Source organism: Lampris incognitus, chromosome 15 (assembly GCF_029633865.1).
Source record: "Lampris incognitus isolate fLamInc1 chromosome 15, fLamInc1.hap2, whole genome shotgun sequence".
Classification (NCBI taxonomy): Eukaryota; Metazoa; Chordata; class Actinopteri; order Lampriformes; family Lampridae; genus Lampris; species Lampris incognitus.
The window spans coordinates 11,132,344-11,150,326 of NC_079225.1; the positions used below are offsets into that span (position 1 = coordinate 11,132,344).

Below are 17,983 nucleotides of genomic sequence, written 5' to 3' on the forward strand. Positions count from 1 at the left end.
ACCTTCCACCTTATCTAGCCCAGTCTGAGGCATGGGCATCGTTCTTCCAAGGCGGTGGTATTGAACAAATGGATAAACCCTGAATCAAAACAGCGTCATCTGTTCCAATTAGCTGCATGAAGCCACCTTGCACCTTGTTACCGTGCGCCAAGAGATGTGAACAAACACACAGATGAGAACAGGACAGCCCTGAGACGCCATGTGAGTAGACACATGGACAAGCAATTATTTCTGTTGCTCGTATCAGAAAGCAGAGGTTATATGGGACATTGCACCCTATGCCCTGCACCCTATGCATTGCCTTTGTGCACTGCCTGTTGACACCTATGTCCTATCGGACTTGAACCTAGTTTTTTTGGCACTTACTTGCGTTATTGTCTCCTGACTAGATCCTTGCTTGTGTTGTATTAACTCTCAGATTTACGGGCATCCGGGTAGTGTAGCAGTCTATTCCGTTGCCTACCAACGTGGGGATCGCCGGTTCGAATCCCCGTGTTACCTCCGGCTTGGTCGGGCGTCCCTACAGACACAATTGGCTGTGTCTGTGGGTGGGAAGCCGGGTGTGGGTATGTGTCCTGGTCGCTGCACTAGCGCCTCCTCTGGTCAGTCGGGGCACCTGTTCGGGGGGGGGGGGGGGATAGCACGATCCTCCCACGCGCTACATCCCCTTGGTGAAACTCCTCACTGTCAGGTGAAAAGAAGCGGCTAGCAACTCCACATGTATCGGAGGAGGCATGTGGTAGTCTGCAGCACCTCCCCGGATCGGCAGAGGGCGTGGAGCAGCGACCGGGATGGCTTGGAAGAGTGGAGTAATTGGCCGGATACAATTGGGGAGAAAAAAGGGGGGGGTGGAGTGGAACTTTTATTTTAAGCACAGAATACCTTATGCAAGCCAGCCTTTGACCTGCTGTGGCTACGAATACGATATACTTTATAGTATAACAAAACTTGTTACTGTATTCTGTAGGATTGCCAAATAATGGGTATTCCGGGCTTAAAAACATCATATTGTAGGTCCTATGAGCCTATTGGTTCCTAAGGTAACGGCTGCTTGGTTTCACAGAATACAGTTTAGTTGGACTTCACTAGACCTTTTGTTTTTCGGGGTCCACACCACCCCCCATCCATCCACCCATCCCACTGTCACCAGCTACACTCACATGATTTATAACAACCCAATGCTCAGAGTCAGTGCAATTTCGCTAGTTTGATCTTGTGACCCTAATAAGTTTAGAGTAAAGCAGAGTTCAACACTCTTCCCACCATCAAGTTCAACCAATAGTGGTTAAAATAACCATCTCTCTGTGAAAATCCCCAATAACCAAGATTATTATGCAAACTGAAGCTTTAGCTCTGTCGAGCTACTCATATTAAGTGATCCTTACCTTGAAGGTTCCCAAAGTGCTCACGTAAGCCTTTTAAACGAAATTCGTGCATTTCCTTTGGCGCTACATGCGAGTCCAAAAGCTCAGTGCTGCTCATTGTTTATGGCACAGCATCCTTTTTTTTAAGGCGAGTGGGCAGTCCCCTCAGCTTTAGCATTTCTATTAAATTTAGAAAGTAGGAAGGCTAAGAGGGAGAGAGAGTGGGGAGACACAGGGGAGAGTCTGAGCACGATTTCGTCGTTGGCCAGCAGGGAGACACGTAGGCCTCTAGAAAGCGGCAGACATGACCCGTGACTTTACATGACTGTTAAGCTTTAGTCTGCTCTACTTGACAGTTTAACAGACTAGTCTCAATTCTACTGTGTCTAACTTTGTGAAAGGACTTGTTTGATTGCACAGATTTAAACAAACCAAAAAAGTGGGAATCATTCTATTTGAGACTGGTTCCAGTTAGTGATTTGTTATGCCTCTCTATATGTTGGACATACCAGGTCCTGGCTGGAAACTTGTTTGACCTGAAAAAAGAAAAAGAAAACACCTGTAATGCTCCAGGCCAGACATTACCTGCTGATTCCAGTAGGACATGATAATCTGTTCCTCTCTGGGTGGGCATGTCATCATCGGGCTCCACCTTTTCGGACTCCTTATAGCGGTCCCAGTTTGACTCCAGCTTCCTCCTGGAGAACGTCTCCACCCCTTCATCCTCCGGCTGTGGGTTGTTCCCTTCATCTTGATCCTAATGGAACATAGAGCATGAGTGTTATTGAGGGAGTTTTAAATTCCTATGAGCTCTCCCAATGTCTTTGTTATTGTATTCTTACTGCAAGCTCATATTTAACCTATCTGCACACTATCAGTTAGCCTAGGTGGGGTGGACAGCCGCAGTGTGTATCAAGGATGGACTGTACCTTTAAGAGGCCTATTTGGCTTGAATTTATAATAATAATAATAACAATCATTACATTTATATATCACTTTTCTAGATACCCAAAGCGCTTCACATCGAAGTGGGTAACTCACTTCAACCACCACCAATCCCACTGGCCAAAAAAGCCCGCAAAAAACCCACTAATATCTGCCTTTGGTCAATCTAAAAAGGTGGATGTTAGTGGGTTTTTTGGCCAGTGGGAAAAGGGTAAATGTGTAGCACCCACCTGGGTGATGCATGGCTGCCATTTTGCACCAGAACGCTCACCACACATTAGCTTGAGGTGGAGGAGGAATCACTGAGCCAATTACATGGGGGGGGGGGTGATCAGGTGGCCAGATGGAGAGAGCCAGGTTGGAAATTTTGCCAGGATACCGGGGAACCCCCTACACTTTGCGATAAGTGCTATGGTGAGGGAGTGCAGTAATGAGCAGACGGAGAGATCGAGTCGAGTCAATTCCGTTTACTCGCCACACAAAACAACACCAATACAGCACAATCTCTCGTGGCAACCAGCTGTTAGGCTGCTGCAAACATGGCTCCACTTCCACTTCCTGGAAAACTCTAAGCAGTGCCTACGTCAGCACTCTGAACGTCTGCCTTAAAGGTGCAGCAGCCCCTGGTGAATCTATCGTCAATTGTGTATCACCACAATGGGATCTTTAATGACCAAGGTGAGTCAGGACCTCAGTTTAATGTCTCATCCAAAGGACGGCATCTCCTACAGCACAGTGACCCCGTCACTGCACTGAGGCATTGGCCTTAGATCTACTACTACTTTCAGCTGCTCCCGTTAGGGGTCGCCACAGCGTATCATCCGCCTCCACTTCTTCCCGTCTTCTGCATCTTCCTCTGTCACATCAGCCAACTGCATGTCACACCACGGCCATAAACCTCCTCTTTGGCCTTCCTCTTTTCCTCTTCCCTGGCAGCACCATATTCAGCATTCTTCTCCCAATATACCCAGCATATCTCCTCCACACATGTCCAAGCCATCTCAATCTTGCCTCTCTTGCTTTGTCTCCAAACCGTCCAACTTGAGCGGTCCCTCTAATATAATCGTTCCTAATCCTGTCCTTCTTCATCACTCCCAGTGAAAATCTTAGCATCTTCAACTCTGCCACCTCCAGCTCTGCCTCCTGTCTTTTCGTCAGTGCCACTGTCTCCAAACCATATAACATAGCTGGCCTCACAACCATCTTGTAAACCTTCCCTTTAATATCGGCATTTGATATTTGCTGTTTTTATTGGGACCAGAAGGAAGACTACCCCCTAGTAGCCCACCAACACCACTTCTGACAGCAACTCATTTTCCCGAGAGGTCTCCCATCCTAGTACTAGCCAAGCCCACACCTGCTTAGCTTCCATCATGTGGCAGAGCCAGGGTACATGTTGGTATAGGTGCCAGCATTTAATGGGCATTTGGGAAAAGTAGAGTAGAGCAAGACCATGTAATGCCGTATAGACAAGTAATAAAATCCTAAAATCTATCATAGCTCATACAGGAGGCCAATACTACGATTTAAGAACTGCTTTCAGTTTTTCATATGCGAGTACGGACTCCAGCAACGACATTATTGCACCTGCTTCCATCACCTACGAGCATACACGTCTCCTGGTGGTAAAGATGGTAAGGTTTTCAACAGCAACAGGTGGTTGGGTGTCAATGCTTCCAGATTGTTAGGATCCATGGATGCTTTGGTAATTGGTCGGCTATTGATGATAGATTCTACTTCTCAAAGAACTGTGTGAAGGCCCTCTTCCTCTAGGTTTTGAACATTCAAAGCGGAATTGAGGACTTTCCGCACAGATCTGATTAACCTCTCCCAAGGTCCTCCATGATGTGAGCCAGCTGGAGGGTTAAAAGTCAATTTCATTCCTTTCTGGAGAAGTACATCATTAATCCATGACTGATTCCACTGCTTGATGGCTGCTCTCAACTCACACTCCGCTCCTATGAAGTTTGTTCCATTATAAGAGCGCAGTTCCAGGACTTGACCACGTCTTGCTATAAAGTGTCTGAGTGCATTTATGAACGAGTCAGTATCCAGTGAAGGTGCCACTTCAATGTAAATTGCACGTATGGCCAGGCAGGTAAAAATTACACCGTAACTCTTCACTACACTCCTTCTGCTCTTCACTTGAAACGGTCCAAAATAGTCTACTCTGACACGAGTAAATGGCAGTTCATCTGAAGTAACTCTTTCAGCAGGCAAGTCTGCCATCTGTTGGGACACTGGCTGAGCATTCAGTCTTCGACAGATGACACATTTAGACATAACTCTCCTTATGGCTGTATTAGCACCAGTAATCCAGAACCTCTCCCGCAGTTTGGATAACATGTGGTTATGACCACCATGTCCCACTTCACGATGAATATGCCTTAGAAGAATGTCTGAAATATGAACGTCATAGCCAGTATTATGGGGTGTTTAGCCTCTGCAGGCATAGACGACCTACTCAGCCGACCACTAACTCTTAGAACGCCATCTCTGACCTGTGGACAGAGTTTATAAATGTGGCTACAACCCTTCACACTTTTGCCATTTTGTAGCCTGGAGAATTCCTCTGGAAATCTCTTCCTTTGGCAAAACCAAATGATTTCCATTTCAGCCTTCTCAAGCTCCTCGACTGACAGACAACTTGGAACTGTCTCCCCTTTGAAAATGTCCACATCCCTCTCCAGTGAACATCTTCGTTGTTTCACATCCACGTCAGACTGTGCAAGATCCATGCTCAACTGTCTCCTCTTCTGGCAGCAAGCCAACAACCAGCTCTTAAATCTCAAAACCCAAGCAACAGGCTTTTTTCAGACCAGTCCAAGAGGAGAAATAATTGATCATGCGAGTCACTGCATCAACCTCTTCTCCGGCCTGTACGGCGTTCACTGCAACCGCTTGACCTCAGGGTCATCTGATGGAAGTTGATGAACATCCTCAGGGTTAACAGGCCAAACACTCTCACGTTGAGCGAGAAAAGGCAGACCTGACAGCCATGTCGCATGTTTGAGGAATGCATCCACCTTCAAACTTCGAGGCCACATCAGCTGGGTTGCTTGCAGTGTCTACATACCTCCACTGAGAGGACTGTGAAGCCTTGAGAATTTCTGAGACTCGGTTAGCAACAAAGATTTTGAACCTGGAACTCTCATTCCTTAGGTATTTGAGTACAGATGCACTGTCTGTCCAAAACACAGAATCCCAAAGATCCATTTGTAACTCTCTCCTCCACAAGACATTAATGCGACTTGCCATAGTGGCAGTGATGAGCTCCATTTGAGGGATGGAAACAGACTTTAGTGGAGCCACCCTAGCCTTCCCCATGACAAAGGCACTGTGTACATTATGCGACAGCAGGTAAATCACTACTCCATAGCCATCTTCGCTTGCGTCGCAAAAACAGTGCAGCTCTGCCATGGTTGTTTTTCCAAAATCCAGTGGTTTAAGACATCTCATGACGTTAAAGTCCTCCAAATAGCACAGTTCCTGCAGCCAACCCATCCACTCCTTAGTAACTGATTCAGGTATGCCATCCCAGCTGAGTGCGCTCCTGCACTGATCCCTTAAGATTTTTTTAGCAGACAACACAACAGGGCTCAGGATTCCAAGAGGATCATAGACGGAGCTAACAGGTGAGAGGATTCCTCTCCTGGTGAGTGGTCTGTCCTTGATCACGATTTTAAACTTAAGGTATCAGACTGAATGCACCATTCCACAGGTAGCTGATCCTGACCTAGGTCCAACCCTTTGTGTTTGGCTCTGTGGCTTTGGGGCATTGCGGCCATAACATCACGTCTGTTCCTTATCCATTTTGTAAGCTGGAAACCACCTTTTGCACAGATAGAGATGAGGTCATGATAGAGAGATACTGCTTCCTCCTCCGAGGCCACCAACACCAGACAATCATCAACATAGAAGCAATTCCACCACTTCTTGGCTGAACTGTCCTTTATTGTCTTCTGCACATTTCCTGAGAGAGAAATTGGCGCAGCTGGGAGACGAAGTTGCCCCGAAGAGATGCACCATCATCCTGAAGTCAGTGAGGTCTTGATTTAAATCACCATCGGGCCACCAGAGAAACCTCAACAAATCAGCGTCTTCAGCTGGGACCCTTACCTGGTGAAACATGGATTCGACATATGCCATGACCACCACTGATTCTTTCCTGAATCTGGTCACCACTCCAATCAATGAACTGGTCAGATCCGGTCCTTGTAAGAGCTGAGCATTAAGAGATGTTCCTTGGAAACTCGCTGCACAGTCAAAGACAACTCTGATCTTCATTTTTGTCAGATGGTATACACCGTGGTGAGGGATGTACCAGACCTTGCCATCATTGTATTACAACTCCTCTTCAGGCGCCCTTTCAGCATACGCTTTGGCGTCCAGATCATTCATGAAGACAGTGTAGTCTGCATGGAATGATGAATCCTCCTGAAGCCTCTTCAAGTACAAAGCACGTTGCTCAACAATTTTCCTGTCATTTGGCATGTTGAGTTCCCCATCCCTTAATGGTAAGCTGATCTGGTAATGACCATTCACTTGCTTTGCTGGGTTTGTGACCAATTCCATAAACTTTTGATCTTCTCTTGACATTCCAGGTTGCTCATCCACACTGCATTCAGGGAAATCTGTCCTGAACTGCCGCTGCCAAAGTTCTTCCAAATTCACAACTGACACCCTGTTTACTGATAACTCTGGCTGCTCACAATCCATTGCTTCTTCACTTCCTCCTTTTAGAGGTCCATTCACAGTCCAGCGTTGTCCTGATTGCATAGGGTCCACCATTTACACTGTAAATGACTTGCAATGGTTCCAAGGCCTTAGGAACATTTATCCTGATCAGCAGCTCAATCTCTGCATCTATCTCAGGCAGATGGACATATTTCAAATGAGGCCATCCCTGAAGATCCCCTTGTCTTGGAATGTTCCCCCTATGGACAGGCATACACTCCCGTGTAAAAGTCTTGGGCAGTTCACAGAAGTTGTCACATTTTACGCCAGCGACCTCTAGCCCTGAGACAATATGGCTGTTCACAACTTTCTCTTGGCCCATGGTCCGCAAGAGAATATGTGCCTTCTTTCCTGTGAGGCCTAGCTTGTGCATCAATGCCTCTGTACAAAATATTGCTGTACTTCCTTGGTCCAAGAAAGCATAGATGGTAATGATCTTGCTGCCCTTCTTCGACTTAACTTGCACAGGAACTATGGGAAGTTTGCAATCATGATCGCCAGCCCTGGTGAGCCTACTCGATACCAGGGTGCTATCCACTGCTACCTCTGACTTCCTTTCTGCATGGTCAGGGTCCTTTTCCTTTCCCTTTGGAGGGATGTGAAGTATATTTGGATGTTGGAGACCACATTTTGCACAGGAAATCCGTTTTCTGAAATCTTTGCTGATGTGTCCAATACATGAACAGCCAAAACAGATACCCTTTTCCCTTAAGAAGCCTATATTCTCTTTGTGGGTCTTTTTCTCCAGCTGGGGGGACACGTATCCAATGCGTGTTCTCCTCTACAGCAAAGATATCCTCCTTGAAGTTAGAATCTGTTCCTTCCCTTTGGCTCCAGGTTGAGTTTTGTTCTCCACAGGAGCTACAGTGGTGGCAAAGCTAGTTCCTTTCATTCCAGTTCAAGACTGTGGTTTGAGTTTGTTTACACCTTTATTTATTGTCACCGGGGGAGCATCCTGTATATTATCAAACACTGGGTCAGTCAAGATTTCCACTTGTCTCAATAAAATTGGTGATGTCACTTAATGTAGCTCTCTGGCTGCCCCGCTCCTGCAGCTCACAGGCTACAGTTCTCCACTTGTCTCTGAATTTATAAGGCAACATCCTTATGATGGTAAGCATATTGGCAGGCAGATCTAGCTCATGCAAATATTCCACCCCTTCCATGGAGTTTGAGCAGCCTCTGAGGAAAAGGCTGTAGTCTTGAAGAGATTTTACATCTTCTGTTTTGATGGGAAGCCATGAAAGAGCCCGTTCCATATATGCAGAGGCAACTTTCTGCTCATTTCCAAAATGTTCCCGTAATAAAGCTTTAGCCTTAATATAGCCCCTTTCTGGGTTAAAGTGCTGGCAGCTTCTAACCAGTTCCTTAGGGTGGCCCCTGGTGTACTGCTCCAGGAAATAGAGTCTGCCACTGCGGCTCTCAGTGTTTCTCTCCACACCGTTCTTAAAGGCTTTTAGAAATGCATATTTTAATGGCTCTCCATCAAAAATTGGGATCTCTCTCCTCGGCAACAATGAGAGGCATTGCTGTTGTATTAAGAGTGTATTCATTTCATTTTGCTTTCTCATAATTGCCAGCATATTGTTTTGATCCTCGTTTTTTGACCCAAATCCTGCATTCATATTGAGTTTGTGTGTTCTCATTAGCACTGCGATTCACTGAATGCTGTTTGGGTTCATGAGCCGAGGTGACACAGGCTCAGAATGAATGAACTGAGGTGCAGTTTTCTCTTTAGGCCTTGTTCCTGGATCGAAGTAGTCATGTTTAGTTTCCTTTTGTTTTGCTGACATTTGTGGAATAAATGAATTTGCATTGAGAGCCTTGAGTTTTGATTTTCCTTTTTCTAAATAAGAATTCATTCTATCGGAATACTTTGGTATGGATTTTTTTTCCACTTAGGAGACTCTGGGATCATAACACATTTAATTTAGCCATGTGTGCTGCAATGTCTTCATCCAATTTAAGCTGCTCCTTCTTTCTCCTCAGCCATTCCTCCTGTTCTTCCAGTTCGTTTGTCCTTTAATAGTTTCTGTCTTGCCATTAATGTTGCCAAGTCAGCCTCCGCTTTTAGACGCGCAGAAGAAGCAGTCGAAACAGCAGACTTTCCTCCAGTAGCAGAGTTTTTACTTCTCACATTTGACACACTGTCGCTCGGTTTTGTCATCTTGCGTATCCTCTGTACTGATTATTGATGCAGTCTGAGTTGGTACTTGAGGTTCATCCTTTGTTGGACAGTGAAGCACTCCATTTATTGCAGCAGGGTCCGATTGACCAAGGCTGTTATTTTGTTGCAATTCCTCAGATTCACTCAGACACCTTTTAACAGCCTCTTTAAATGTGTTGCCATATTCCACGATGCTGGCAAACCATTTTGTTTATTTTGTTCATCCTCCGGGAGTAAAGGAATCAACACATTAGGTGCTGGGGAGCCAATCAAGGTAATGGGGCACAGGTGAGCAGGGCGGGGCCAGAACGCCAATCAGGGAAATGGGGAACATCCCCGCCCATATCCATGTGACCCGCTATCTCTCCAATCAATGACCACACAATGATATCATAAACAAAAAACACCAAAACATTAACCATCATGCACCGTCGCCTTATTACTACAAAAATTATACCTCCCAATTCATTTATGGCTCCCACAGACATTTTTGATGAGCTGGAGCTGATTTAAAGTCTTTTTGGGTAGATCACATTAAAAGGTATTACAATATTCTAGTATGCTAGTGATGAAGGGTATGAACAAGGTTTTTTTGAGTCTGTAAGTGTTTAAAAAAACTCACCTTTGGAATGCTCTTCAGCTGGTAGAAGGCTGTTTTACACTGCTAATATGATTTTTGAAATTCAGATCTGAATCTAGAGGTAGCTCAATTTTCATGTAGTCACTGTTTTTAACAGGGTTGGTCTAATGTTAACCCAAGTTTAATTGGGTAGTCGTTTTGAATCGCGACGTATTACTAAATACAGACACACACATACACCTACATACTGGTGAGTGATGTTTGTACAATATTACCTTGCTTTGACAGTTTTTCGTGGCATTTGTATTGGCAGCGGGTTTGCATTTGAAGGCAGTATTCCATATTTCCTCATAAGAGGGTAGGCAGGTGTAATTCAGTAAGAACTGCCATCATATAAAAATCCACTTGGGTAGTTAAACTTGACAAGTTAAGCGCAGGCGCGCCGGAATCGTTTCAGAAGTGGGGGGGGGGGCAACAATGATATATGTGCAGGGGTGTACTGTATAGTGCTATAAGCAGTGTTGTAGTCGAGTCACTAAACCTCGAGTCCGAGTCGAGTCTCGAGTCCCCAGTGTTCGAGTCCAAGTCCGAGTCCGAGTCACCAAAGAAAAGTCGAGTCCGAGTCGAGTCCCCATTACCTGAGTCCGAGTCGAGTCCCTATTACCCTAGTCCGAGTCCGAGTCATCAAGGTTGAGTCTGAGTCTTGTTCCAAGATGGCTCCAGTCAAAGATCTGACATACAAATAAAAAAGGTCTACATTAAACAAAAATGACACAGCTGTCACCATTTCAAAGGGAGTTTATTTACTTTGTGACACGATAGCCAAACAAATGCACACCCACACACTCGCACACATGCACGCGCAAGCATGTGCGCACACACACATTTTTAGAACAGTCTGAATTTCTTTGACATTCTGAACATTGGATGTGCTTCAAAACACATTGATAGCTGTGAATAGCATGATATTAGCAAATGGTGGAAACAGTATACAGAAGTAAGTTCCACAGCATACAATACATTCATAAAAACTAGTCAAAAGACATTGTCTCTCAGGAATAGTTAGGAACAAAAGGCTGGTGGCACTAGTTTTAAGCATACATGTTGCATTTCAAAAACATAAGATCTGACAGCATGGAACTACTCAACCTTGCACGGTGAGGCCTCATCAAAATGCCTCCATGACTAAATACCCTTTCAATGGGCGCACTGGAGGTAGGGATAGAGAATACCTGTGTGGCAATCTGATAGAGGGTAGGGAATTTGGATTTGTTTTGCTGCCAAAACCTGAGGCACGGGACTGAGTCAGAGTCCTGCTCAGCGATCAAGTCGAGGTATGCAGTCAACTGAGCCTGGCCAGACGGCTTCTTCTGGGTGGAGGAGGGAGTCCTCCTATAGTGGGAGAACATTCTCAACTGCTTCTCAGGAGGAGACTCTGAAAGTTCACCTTCCCCTGGTCCTGTTGCTTCCGCTGCATCTGCTGTTGATACCGCTTGCTTGTCACCCTCTGCCTTTATATACTCTGAAATGAGAGGGGGCATGGGGGACTCATTACAAATATGTTATTGACTAGGCCTACATGACAAATGACACGCCTATGTGCTTTATTGTAACACCTTCAATGATATAAACATCACAACAATCAAATAGTTAATCACTTAACTAACGTTAATAAAAAGATTTCTCACCTTTGATCTCAGTCTTCAGCACATCTTTGATGTCACTGTCCAGCTGCACATCATGTTCTAGCCACTGGAAGCCAAATGCTGGGTCCAACATAGATGCTATGAAGTAGGCATTGGTGAAAGGAAATTTGGTGGGGCCTCTTCCTTCAGCTGGCTCACATCCTGGTATCTTGACTGCACTGAAAACCTCTGCAAACCTTGTTTTCAAGGAGCTCTCCAGAGCTCTCACCAGAGGCCCACAGTATCTGGCTTTTCCTCTTATTTCCTGCAGGCGACAGTGCAGAGTGAGGACACAGGGCACAATCACACTGACGGTGACAGTAGTCTCACCCTGAGTTAGGTTGGTTGCCTCTAAGAACGGATCAAGAACTTCGATCAGTTCTTTAAGCTGAGCATACTCTCGCGGGGATAAGATAAGGCTTTTGTGCCCCTCTGATTCCAACACACTGGACAGCTTTTGCATGTCTAAATGCACATAAGCCTTCACCTGCTTCAGAGTGGAATTCCATCGTGTGGCATTCGCTGTTGGAATTGTTGCATCACCAGAACACGCTTCAAAGCAGTCTTTAAACGAGGTGCCACTGTGGAGGAGGTTGGCTGCACGGGATAGCTTTGCTAGGGTGCTTGACAGCCCACTGGTTTCTTTCAGACCATCTTTTATGACCAACTGCAGTGAATGTGTGAAGCATGATAGTCTCTGCATCTTACAGTTCTCAGCCAAAGTGTCATTGACTGTCTGTTGATCTTCTGGCATCAGGTCTTGCAATATTTCATCCTCCTCCTCCTCAAATGTGCTAGGATCATGAGCTTCAGCATCACAAGGATCCTCTAGGGGAAAGCTGGCCTGGAAAGCTTTTCTCATGTTGGATGCATTGTCAGTTATGACAAAGTTGATCTTGTCCTTAATCAGGTATTCTTCAGCACAGCATTCAAACATCATTGCAATCTTCTCTCCTGAGTGTTTCCCATGCACTCTTTTGCAGGAAAGAAGATGTGACTGAAGGCTGAGTTCCTGTTTTTTTTTATCCATTGCCACTGTGTGTGCTGTCACTCCAAGGAATGACCGCATCTTTCGATCACTCCAAATGTCTGTGGTAACAGCAACACTCAATGCTTCTGCCAGCTGGCTCTTTATCTGTTCTTTCTTGACTTCCACCATTCCTGGAATGGTCACAGAGGAAATTGTGGATCTTGCTATGGGCCGGTACTGAGGGTCCAGGACATGCAGGAAGTGCTTGAAGTCCTCGTTGTCAACGATGGAGAGTGGCAAGCAGCACTTAATGATTAGATCTTTTACAAGGGCATCACTTATAGCCTTCTGACGTGGATGTTTGAGGTCGTACATCCTTTGCTGTCCATCATTTAAAAATGATGCGATAGTCTTCTGACCTGAAGCAGCTGGCATCACATCTGAAGCAGTGGAGGCACGGTATTCTTGGAACCTAGGGGAAGATAGGATACACACTTTAGCTTGCTGATGCCAAACTGTTTCAAGTAATCTTTCTCACAGCAAAAAATGTGTAACGTTATAGCTATAACAATATGCAATAACAATACAAATGTTACACATTATACACATAGTTGTTTGAACCACAACCAGTTAAGTTACATATTTAGTTATCTATATAACTAACATTACCATATTAGTAGATTAACTAATGTAAGCTAGCTGGATAAATGAAAAGTAGGGGAAAAGATACATAATTTATGAGACTAACAGGACAGGGATTAATTAGCAAAACCCAGTCATTTAATTATTGATTTAAGTATGTTATATGCTACCTAGCTGAGCTTTAACTCTCTATCCTCCGTGAGTCTGTATGTTTATTCTGTATGGGTCAGGGAGGGTGTGATTTTGTTAGAAGACAGAGCCAGTTCATAGTACTGTTCAAAAGCTACGTCGCGCGTGTCTATTTTTAGAATTTGGCACACCCAATGCTGCACATATGCAAAGAAAAATATCCCCATATTTACAGTAGCCTATGCGGTGTCACCAATCACCATACGGTTCGGTAGCTTTCGGTACATCGGGGGGGGGGGGGGGGGGGAATGCCACATCCGTCAAATCTCGTACCGCCTCCAGCTCTCAAGAAAACCAGTGGCGGCATCCACATTAGCTTTCTCCAATTAGTCCATTTGGCGAGTAATAGCCTACAATTATTTTTATTTGCATTGTAAAGTTGTGCACATTTTATCAACATTATTTGTGGATGCATATAGGCTAGACTTCTTCCTTCTCCGCACTTGGAGAAAATTCATGGCGGAGACCTGCAATGTGCGGATTTGTTATTGCTAGTTAAGATGAATGCTAACACGGTAGTTCAGAGTGGTGCTACTTGGTAATTAGCTAAATGATAAATAGGAAAAATCAGTTTTAATCTCCCTATAACACGAAGACGCTGCGTGTTACTTACCAGTTCATTAGTGAGATGGATGGCACGCTCGTACCGAAAGCGAACCGTACTGTGACTTTTCTGTGCAATGCTGCATTAGCATGCTAACAGTAACCTTACTTAACTTACCTATACAATCTCACTTGGTTCTAGTGATATGATATACCCGCCACACCACCTGACCCAACATCTTGGACCAGTGGTTGAGTTACTTCAGAGGCCATTGTTACCGTAGCTAGCTAGCTAGCTAGCTAACGTTAACTGATCACCAACCATATCATCAACTTGACTGCATATCACTTACTTTTCTGGGTGCATCCTTGACAGGTGTCTGTTGAAGTTTGAGGTTGTCCCGGTCTTCTCCTCAATAGTTCGTTTACATATCGAACATCTAGCACTGATCTTGCTGGAATTTGTTGTAAAATCTGTGTAAGCAAAGAGCACAATTCGGGGCGTCTCTTTAGGCATCTTCGCGCTACTGAACATGACGGTATGCACGCCACGTGCCTCCGCACGTAGGTGGAACACACGTGCCTGCCCTCGCACGAAATTGAATAATGTTACAGTATTAATATAGCTATCAATATATTTTAATAGGGCCTATTATTTAAAAAAAAATCTAACAAAAACAGTCTATCAATTAAAAAGTCAGAGTCCGGGTCTCCAACTTCCGAGTCCGAATGCAGCAAATTCGCGAGTCCAAGTCCGAGTCATCAGTGCTCAAGTCCAAGTCGAGTCACGAGTCATGAAAATCAGGACTCGAGTCGGACTCGAGTCCGAGTCGTGGACTCGAGTACTACAACGAGCGCCTGTATTTGCGGTTTTAATACAATAAAGCGCGTCACTGAAGACACGCGTCCGCCCCATCTTGTTACTTTGTTGCAGTTCGGCATCTCAACGTAGCGTTCTGTGCCGAGCGTGAGCGCTTAAGTGATACATTGTATTCAGTTTTGAAATCCCGCTCTTTCTGCTGCGTGGTTCAGTTCGCCTAAACTACGAGTCTGCAAGACAGGAACCCTGTAGCAGCAAGCAAGCAAGAGCAACGGTGATGTTGCCACGTGTTCAGCAGCGCACATCTACCCCAAAGCCATGATTAAAAAGACAAATCACGAAAACAGCTCACTGCTTCATCGTCGCATTCCTCACCAAAATGATTTAGCCACTGGTAAATTACATTACAACTGCTGTTGGGAAAACACCATCCATAGTAGTGATGTGACGTTCGCGAACGATCCGGTTCTTTTGAACGGCTCTGGTACGAACGAAGGGAACCGGGTCGTACTTGGAGGGGATCGTTCTTTTTCTCAAAAATGTGGAAAGGGAGTAAAAATGTGTCTGGAGGGGGTTAATGCCCCCTGCCCCCCACCCCATTCCGGCGCCCCTGGTTATGTCACTTTGACATATGGTCTGAATGTATAGTAACGCTTTCTTCTGACGCGCAAAAACACTGTGGTCAGCACTTGAAATAAAACATCTCCAGAATCCCTGCGGGAAGGTCCTGGCCATCAAACCACGTCCTTAATATAAATGCAGGACTTTTAGGAACTCTCAGAGGAAGGTGCTAGAGCAAAACCTCCTCTAACGCCTACAACCAACACACGGGTGGAGGTCTATATGATCAAATCTACTTAATTTATAGATGCGTCCCCAACGCTGGACGGGTCCTCCATGGGGACCTCATAACTAACTAGCGCTTGACGCAGAAGTTCCGACAGCCTCTCACCGGTCGCTCAAAAGCCGCAGGCGGGCCTCCCCCGCGTCCGCGCCCGCGGTGATGCTCCCTCTTCCCCCTGCCGCGGTTGTGTCCTCCTCTCCCTCTTCCCCGGTGTGCAGCAGCAGCGGCGGAGCCGTCACCGTCCTGTCCGCCGCCTCGTCCCCAGCCGCCTCCTCTGCCTCTCCCTCTGCTCGCTCTCCACTCCATAGCCGCACGCGCGCCGGCGGCGGACCGTTCACGCCGTGACGCTATGATGGGGAACGAGTGTTTCACCAAACGGCGTCCCCCTGCAAACAAGGGCTTTTTATTTTGTTCCTCCGAACCAGGGGTCTCCAACTTCCGGCCCGGCTCCGCGGGGGCAGTTTAGTGCGGCCCAACGCTATGTTTAGGTTCATGAAGAGACATTATGCATACTACCTTCATGTTTAAAAAAAAAAACAAAACAAACGTTTTTTTTATGTTTGTAGCTCAAAGTACTCAGCTGATTGATTGATTCCCCCCCACTGTCTTTTCATTGAAGAAATATTACAACAACAAACGCTGAGACAAAAACAAAACACAGCGTAACCAGTTATTTTCTTGCCCGGTGCGGGATTCGATACGAGGTGTACTGCACCACAAGGCGACGTCACTAACCGCTCGGCTAAATGGTCAGACCCGTTAGCTAGGGTGCTAACGTGTGTTATTAGTAGTTTACAATATTAAGGCCTCAAAAGCGCATATAAAATGCAACTTGATTGATTGATCCTTATAAAGAAAGGATGATGTAACAGAGTATGACTCTATTTCCATTCTCAGTACCACGTTACAATCAATAAGTTGTCAAGACATAGGGTAAATGTAACGTAATGTAACGTGCATGGATAAGAAGACACGCTGGCCGCTGGCTGGCGGATCTGACCCTTTAGTCGAGCGGTTAGCGATGTCTCCTGCAGTGAGGGCGATACGGTTTCGCTTCCCGGCCGCGGCACTTCCTGCGGTTGCGTTGTCCCCCGAATTCGCTACAATAACAAAATTAAAAAGACAATAAAAATGATCGAACAGAGGTAGCCATGAAATTCAACTTTCTTCAAAATAATTCTTTTATCATACTAACCGTATGGACACGTTTCGTATTATTTATAAGTTGGATAGACTCGAAATGCGTTCTGAGTTCAGTCCTTAAAGGCTCAGATGATGAGCGAGACCCGCAGAACTTCGCCGTATGGATATTGCAGCGAATTCAGGGGGACAGCCCGGGAACCGCCGCCACAGCCGGGACGCGAACCCGTATCTCCCGCATCGCGGGCGACAACGTTAACCAGTCGACTAAAGGGTCCGACCCGTTAGCCAAGGGCTACCGAGCTTACTCATTCGTGTGTACGTTACAATATGGTATTTCCCCACTAGAATCAATTAATTAATTGTGTTCATAATATAGTACTACATCCTTCCAGCTTAATTGAATAATTGATTTGAGCAACAAAACAATCCTCAGTTGTTCCCCCTCCCCCAGAATCCTGCTGTGTGCTGACATACATGAAATAGACGTTTAATAGTTTCTTCCGCATTTTTACAGAATACACAGTTGATATCGATATCCACGAATCTCGAGGCTGTTTTGTTGGTGGGGTTGATTAGTTGTGTGGCCAGTTGCAGATGACGTAGCCTGTGTCTGTTTTGCAGCGCTCCCTCTCTCTCCCCCTCTCTCTCTCCCCCCCTCTCTCCCCTCTCTCCCTGACTAGACCAAGCTACTAGCTTGGTCTAGTCAGAAAGGCACGAACTGAGGAAGCCTCTTGGATGAGAGGCGAAACGTCTTCACGGATATATACCAAGTCCAGTTGCACTCGATTCAGTTCCTTTGGATAGACATTCCCCAGCAGGCACGCTGCAGCAAATGCTTGAAATTTGACAGTGACTCATGACTGCTGTGGTGAAATGCATTAATGACATCAGATCAAGGGGTTTTACAACACCGTCAGCTCTGTGTGTTTCTGGAGGAAATACATGCAACACGTGGAGATGTGTTGTACTTCACAGATGTGTGCTGGCTGAGCAGGGGCAGTGCCCTGAAAAGGTTCTTTGAATTGAGGGAGGCGATCAGAGAATTCATGAAAGAAGGCAGGCTACGTGTTCCTGACATCCCAAATGGCTCATGGACTTAGCTTTGATATCACACAGGCACTTAACACTCTTAAACGGCAGGGGCCAGACCAACTTGTCACTTGTAGCATTAGATAGTGTGAAAGCCTTCTTTGCGAAACTCAAGATTATGCAAGCACAGCTCACAGAGAAAAGATTTGTCCCCTTCCCAACATGCCAGTCAGTTATGGTGCCAGAGTCAATGCTGATGAGCATGTGACTGCCATTGACAATCTGCAGCAGGAGTCTGAGCATTGCTTTTCTGACTTTAAGACTC

General features: G+C 45.7%; 2 protein-coding genes across 4 annotated transcripts in view; both read right to left on the reverse strand.

The window, feature by feature from the left end:
- The window catches only part of aven (apoptosis, caspase activation inhibitor), a 59,074-nt gene extending 43,233 nt beyond the window's left edge, over positions 1 to 15,841 (reverse strand). For all 3 annotated transcript variants that reach the window (XR_008811408.1, XM_056294429.1, XM_056294427.1), the window contains exons 1-2: positions 15,595 to 15,841; positions 1,950 to 2,121 (exon numbers count right to left, since the gene is read on the reverse strand). Coding sequence is in view for 2 of the 3 variants with exons in the window: in XM_056294429.1 (XP_056150404.1) it covers positions 1,950 to 2,121; positions 15,595 to 15,792 (370 nt within the window). In the remaining variant the exon portion in view is untranslated. The remainder of the gene's footprint in view (positions 1 to 1,949; positions 2,122 to 15,594) is intronic.
- LOC130125010 (uncharacterized) lies at positions 10,601 to 11,964 on the reverse strand. Its single transcript, XM_056294430.1, has 2 exons — positions 11,482 to 11,964; positions 10,601 to 11,315 (listed from the first exon to the last, which is right to left on the reverse strand). The coding sequence occupies exons 1-2, from the start codon at positions 11,939 to 11,941 to the stop codon at positions 10,885 to 10,887; spliced, it is 891 nt and encodes a 296-aa protein (XP_056150405.1). The 5' UTR covers positions 11,942 to 11,964; the 3' UTR covers positions 10,601 to 10,884.
- Positions 15,842 to 17,983: the final 2,142 nt, after the last annotated feature.

What these genes read in the sequence shown, in the direction of transcription:
- LOC130125010 (XM_056294430.1), bottom strand. Translation starts at nt 11,941, where the DNA reads ATGCAAAAGCTGTCCAGTGTGTTGGAATCAGAGGGGCACAAAAGCCTT. An exon ending in GCTGAAGACTGAGATCAAAG is followed by an intron (nt 11,316 to 11,481) that starts GTGAGAAATCTT and finishes CTCTCATTTCAG; the next exon opens with AGTATATAAAGGCAGAGGGT.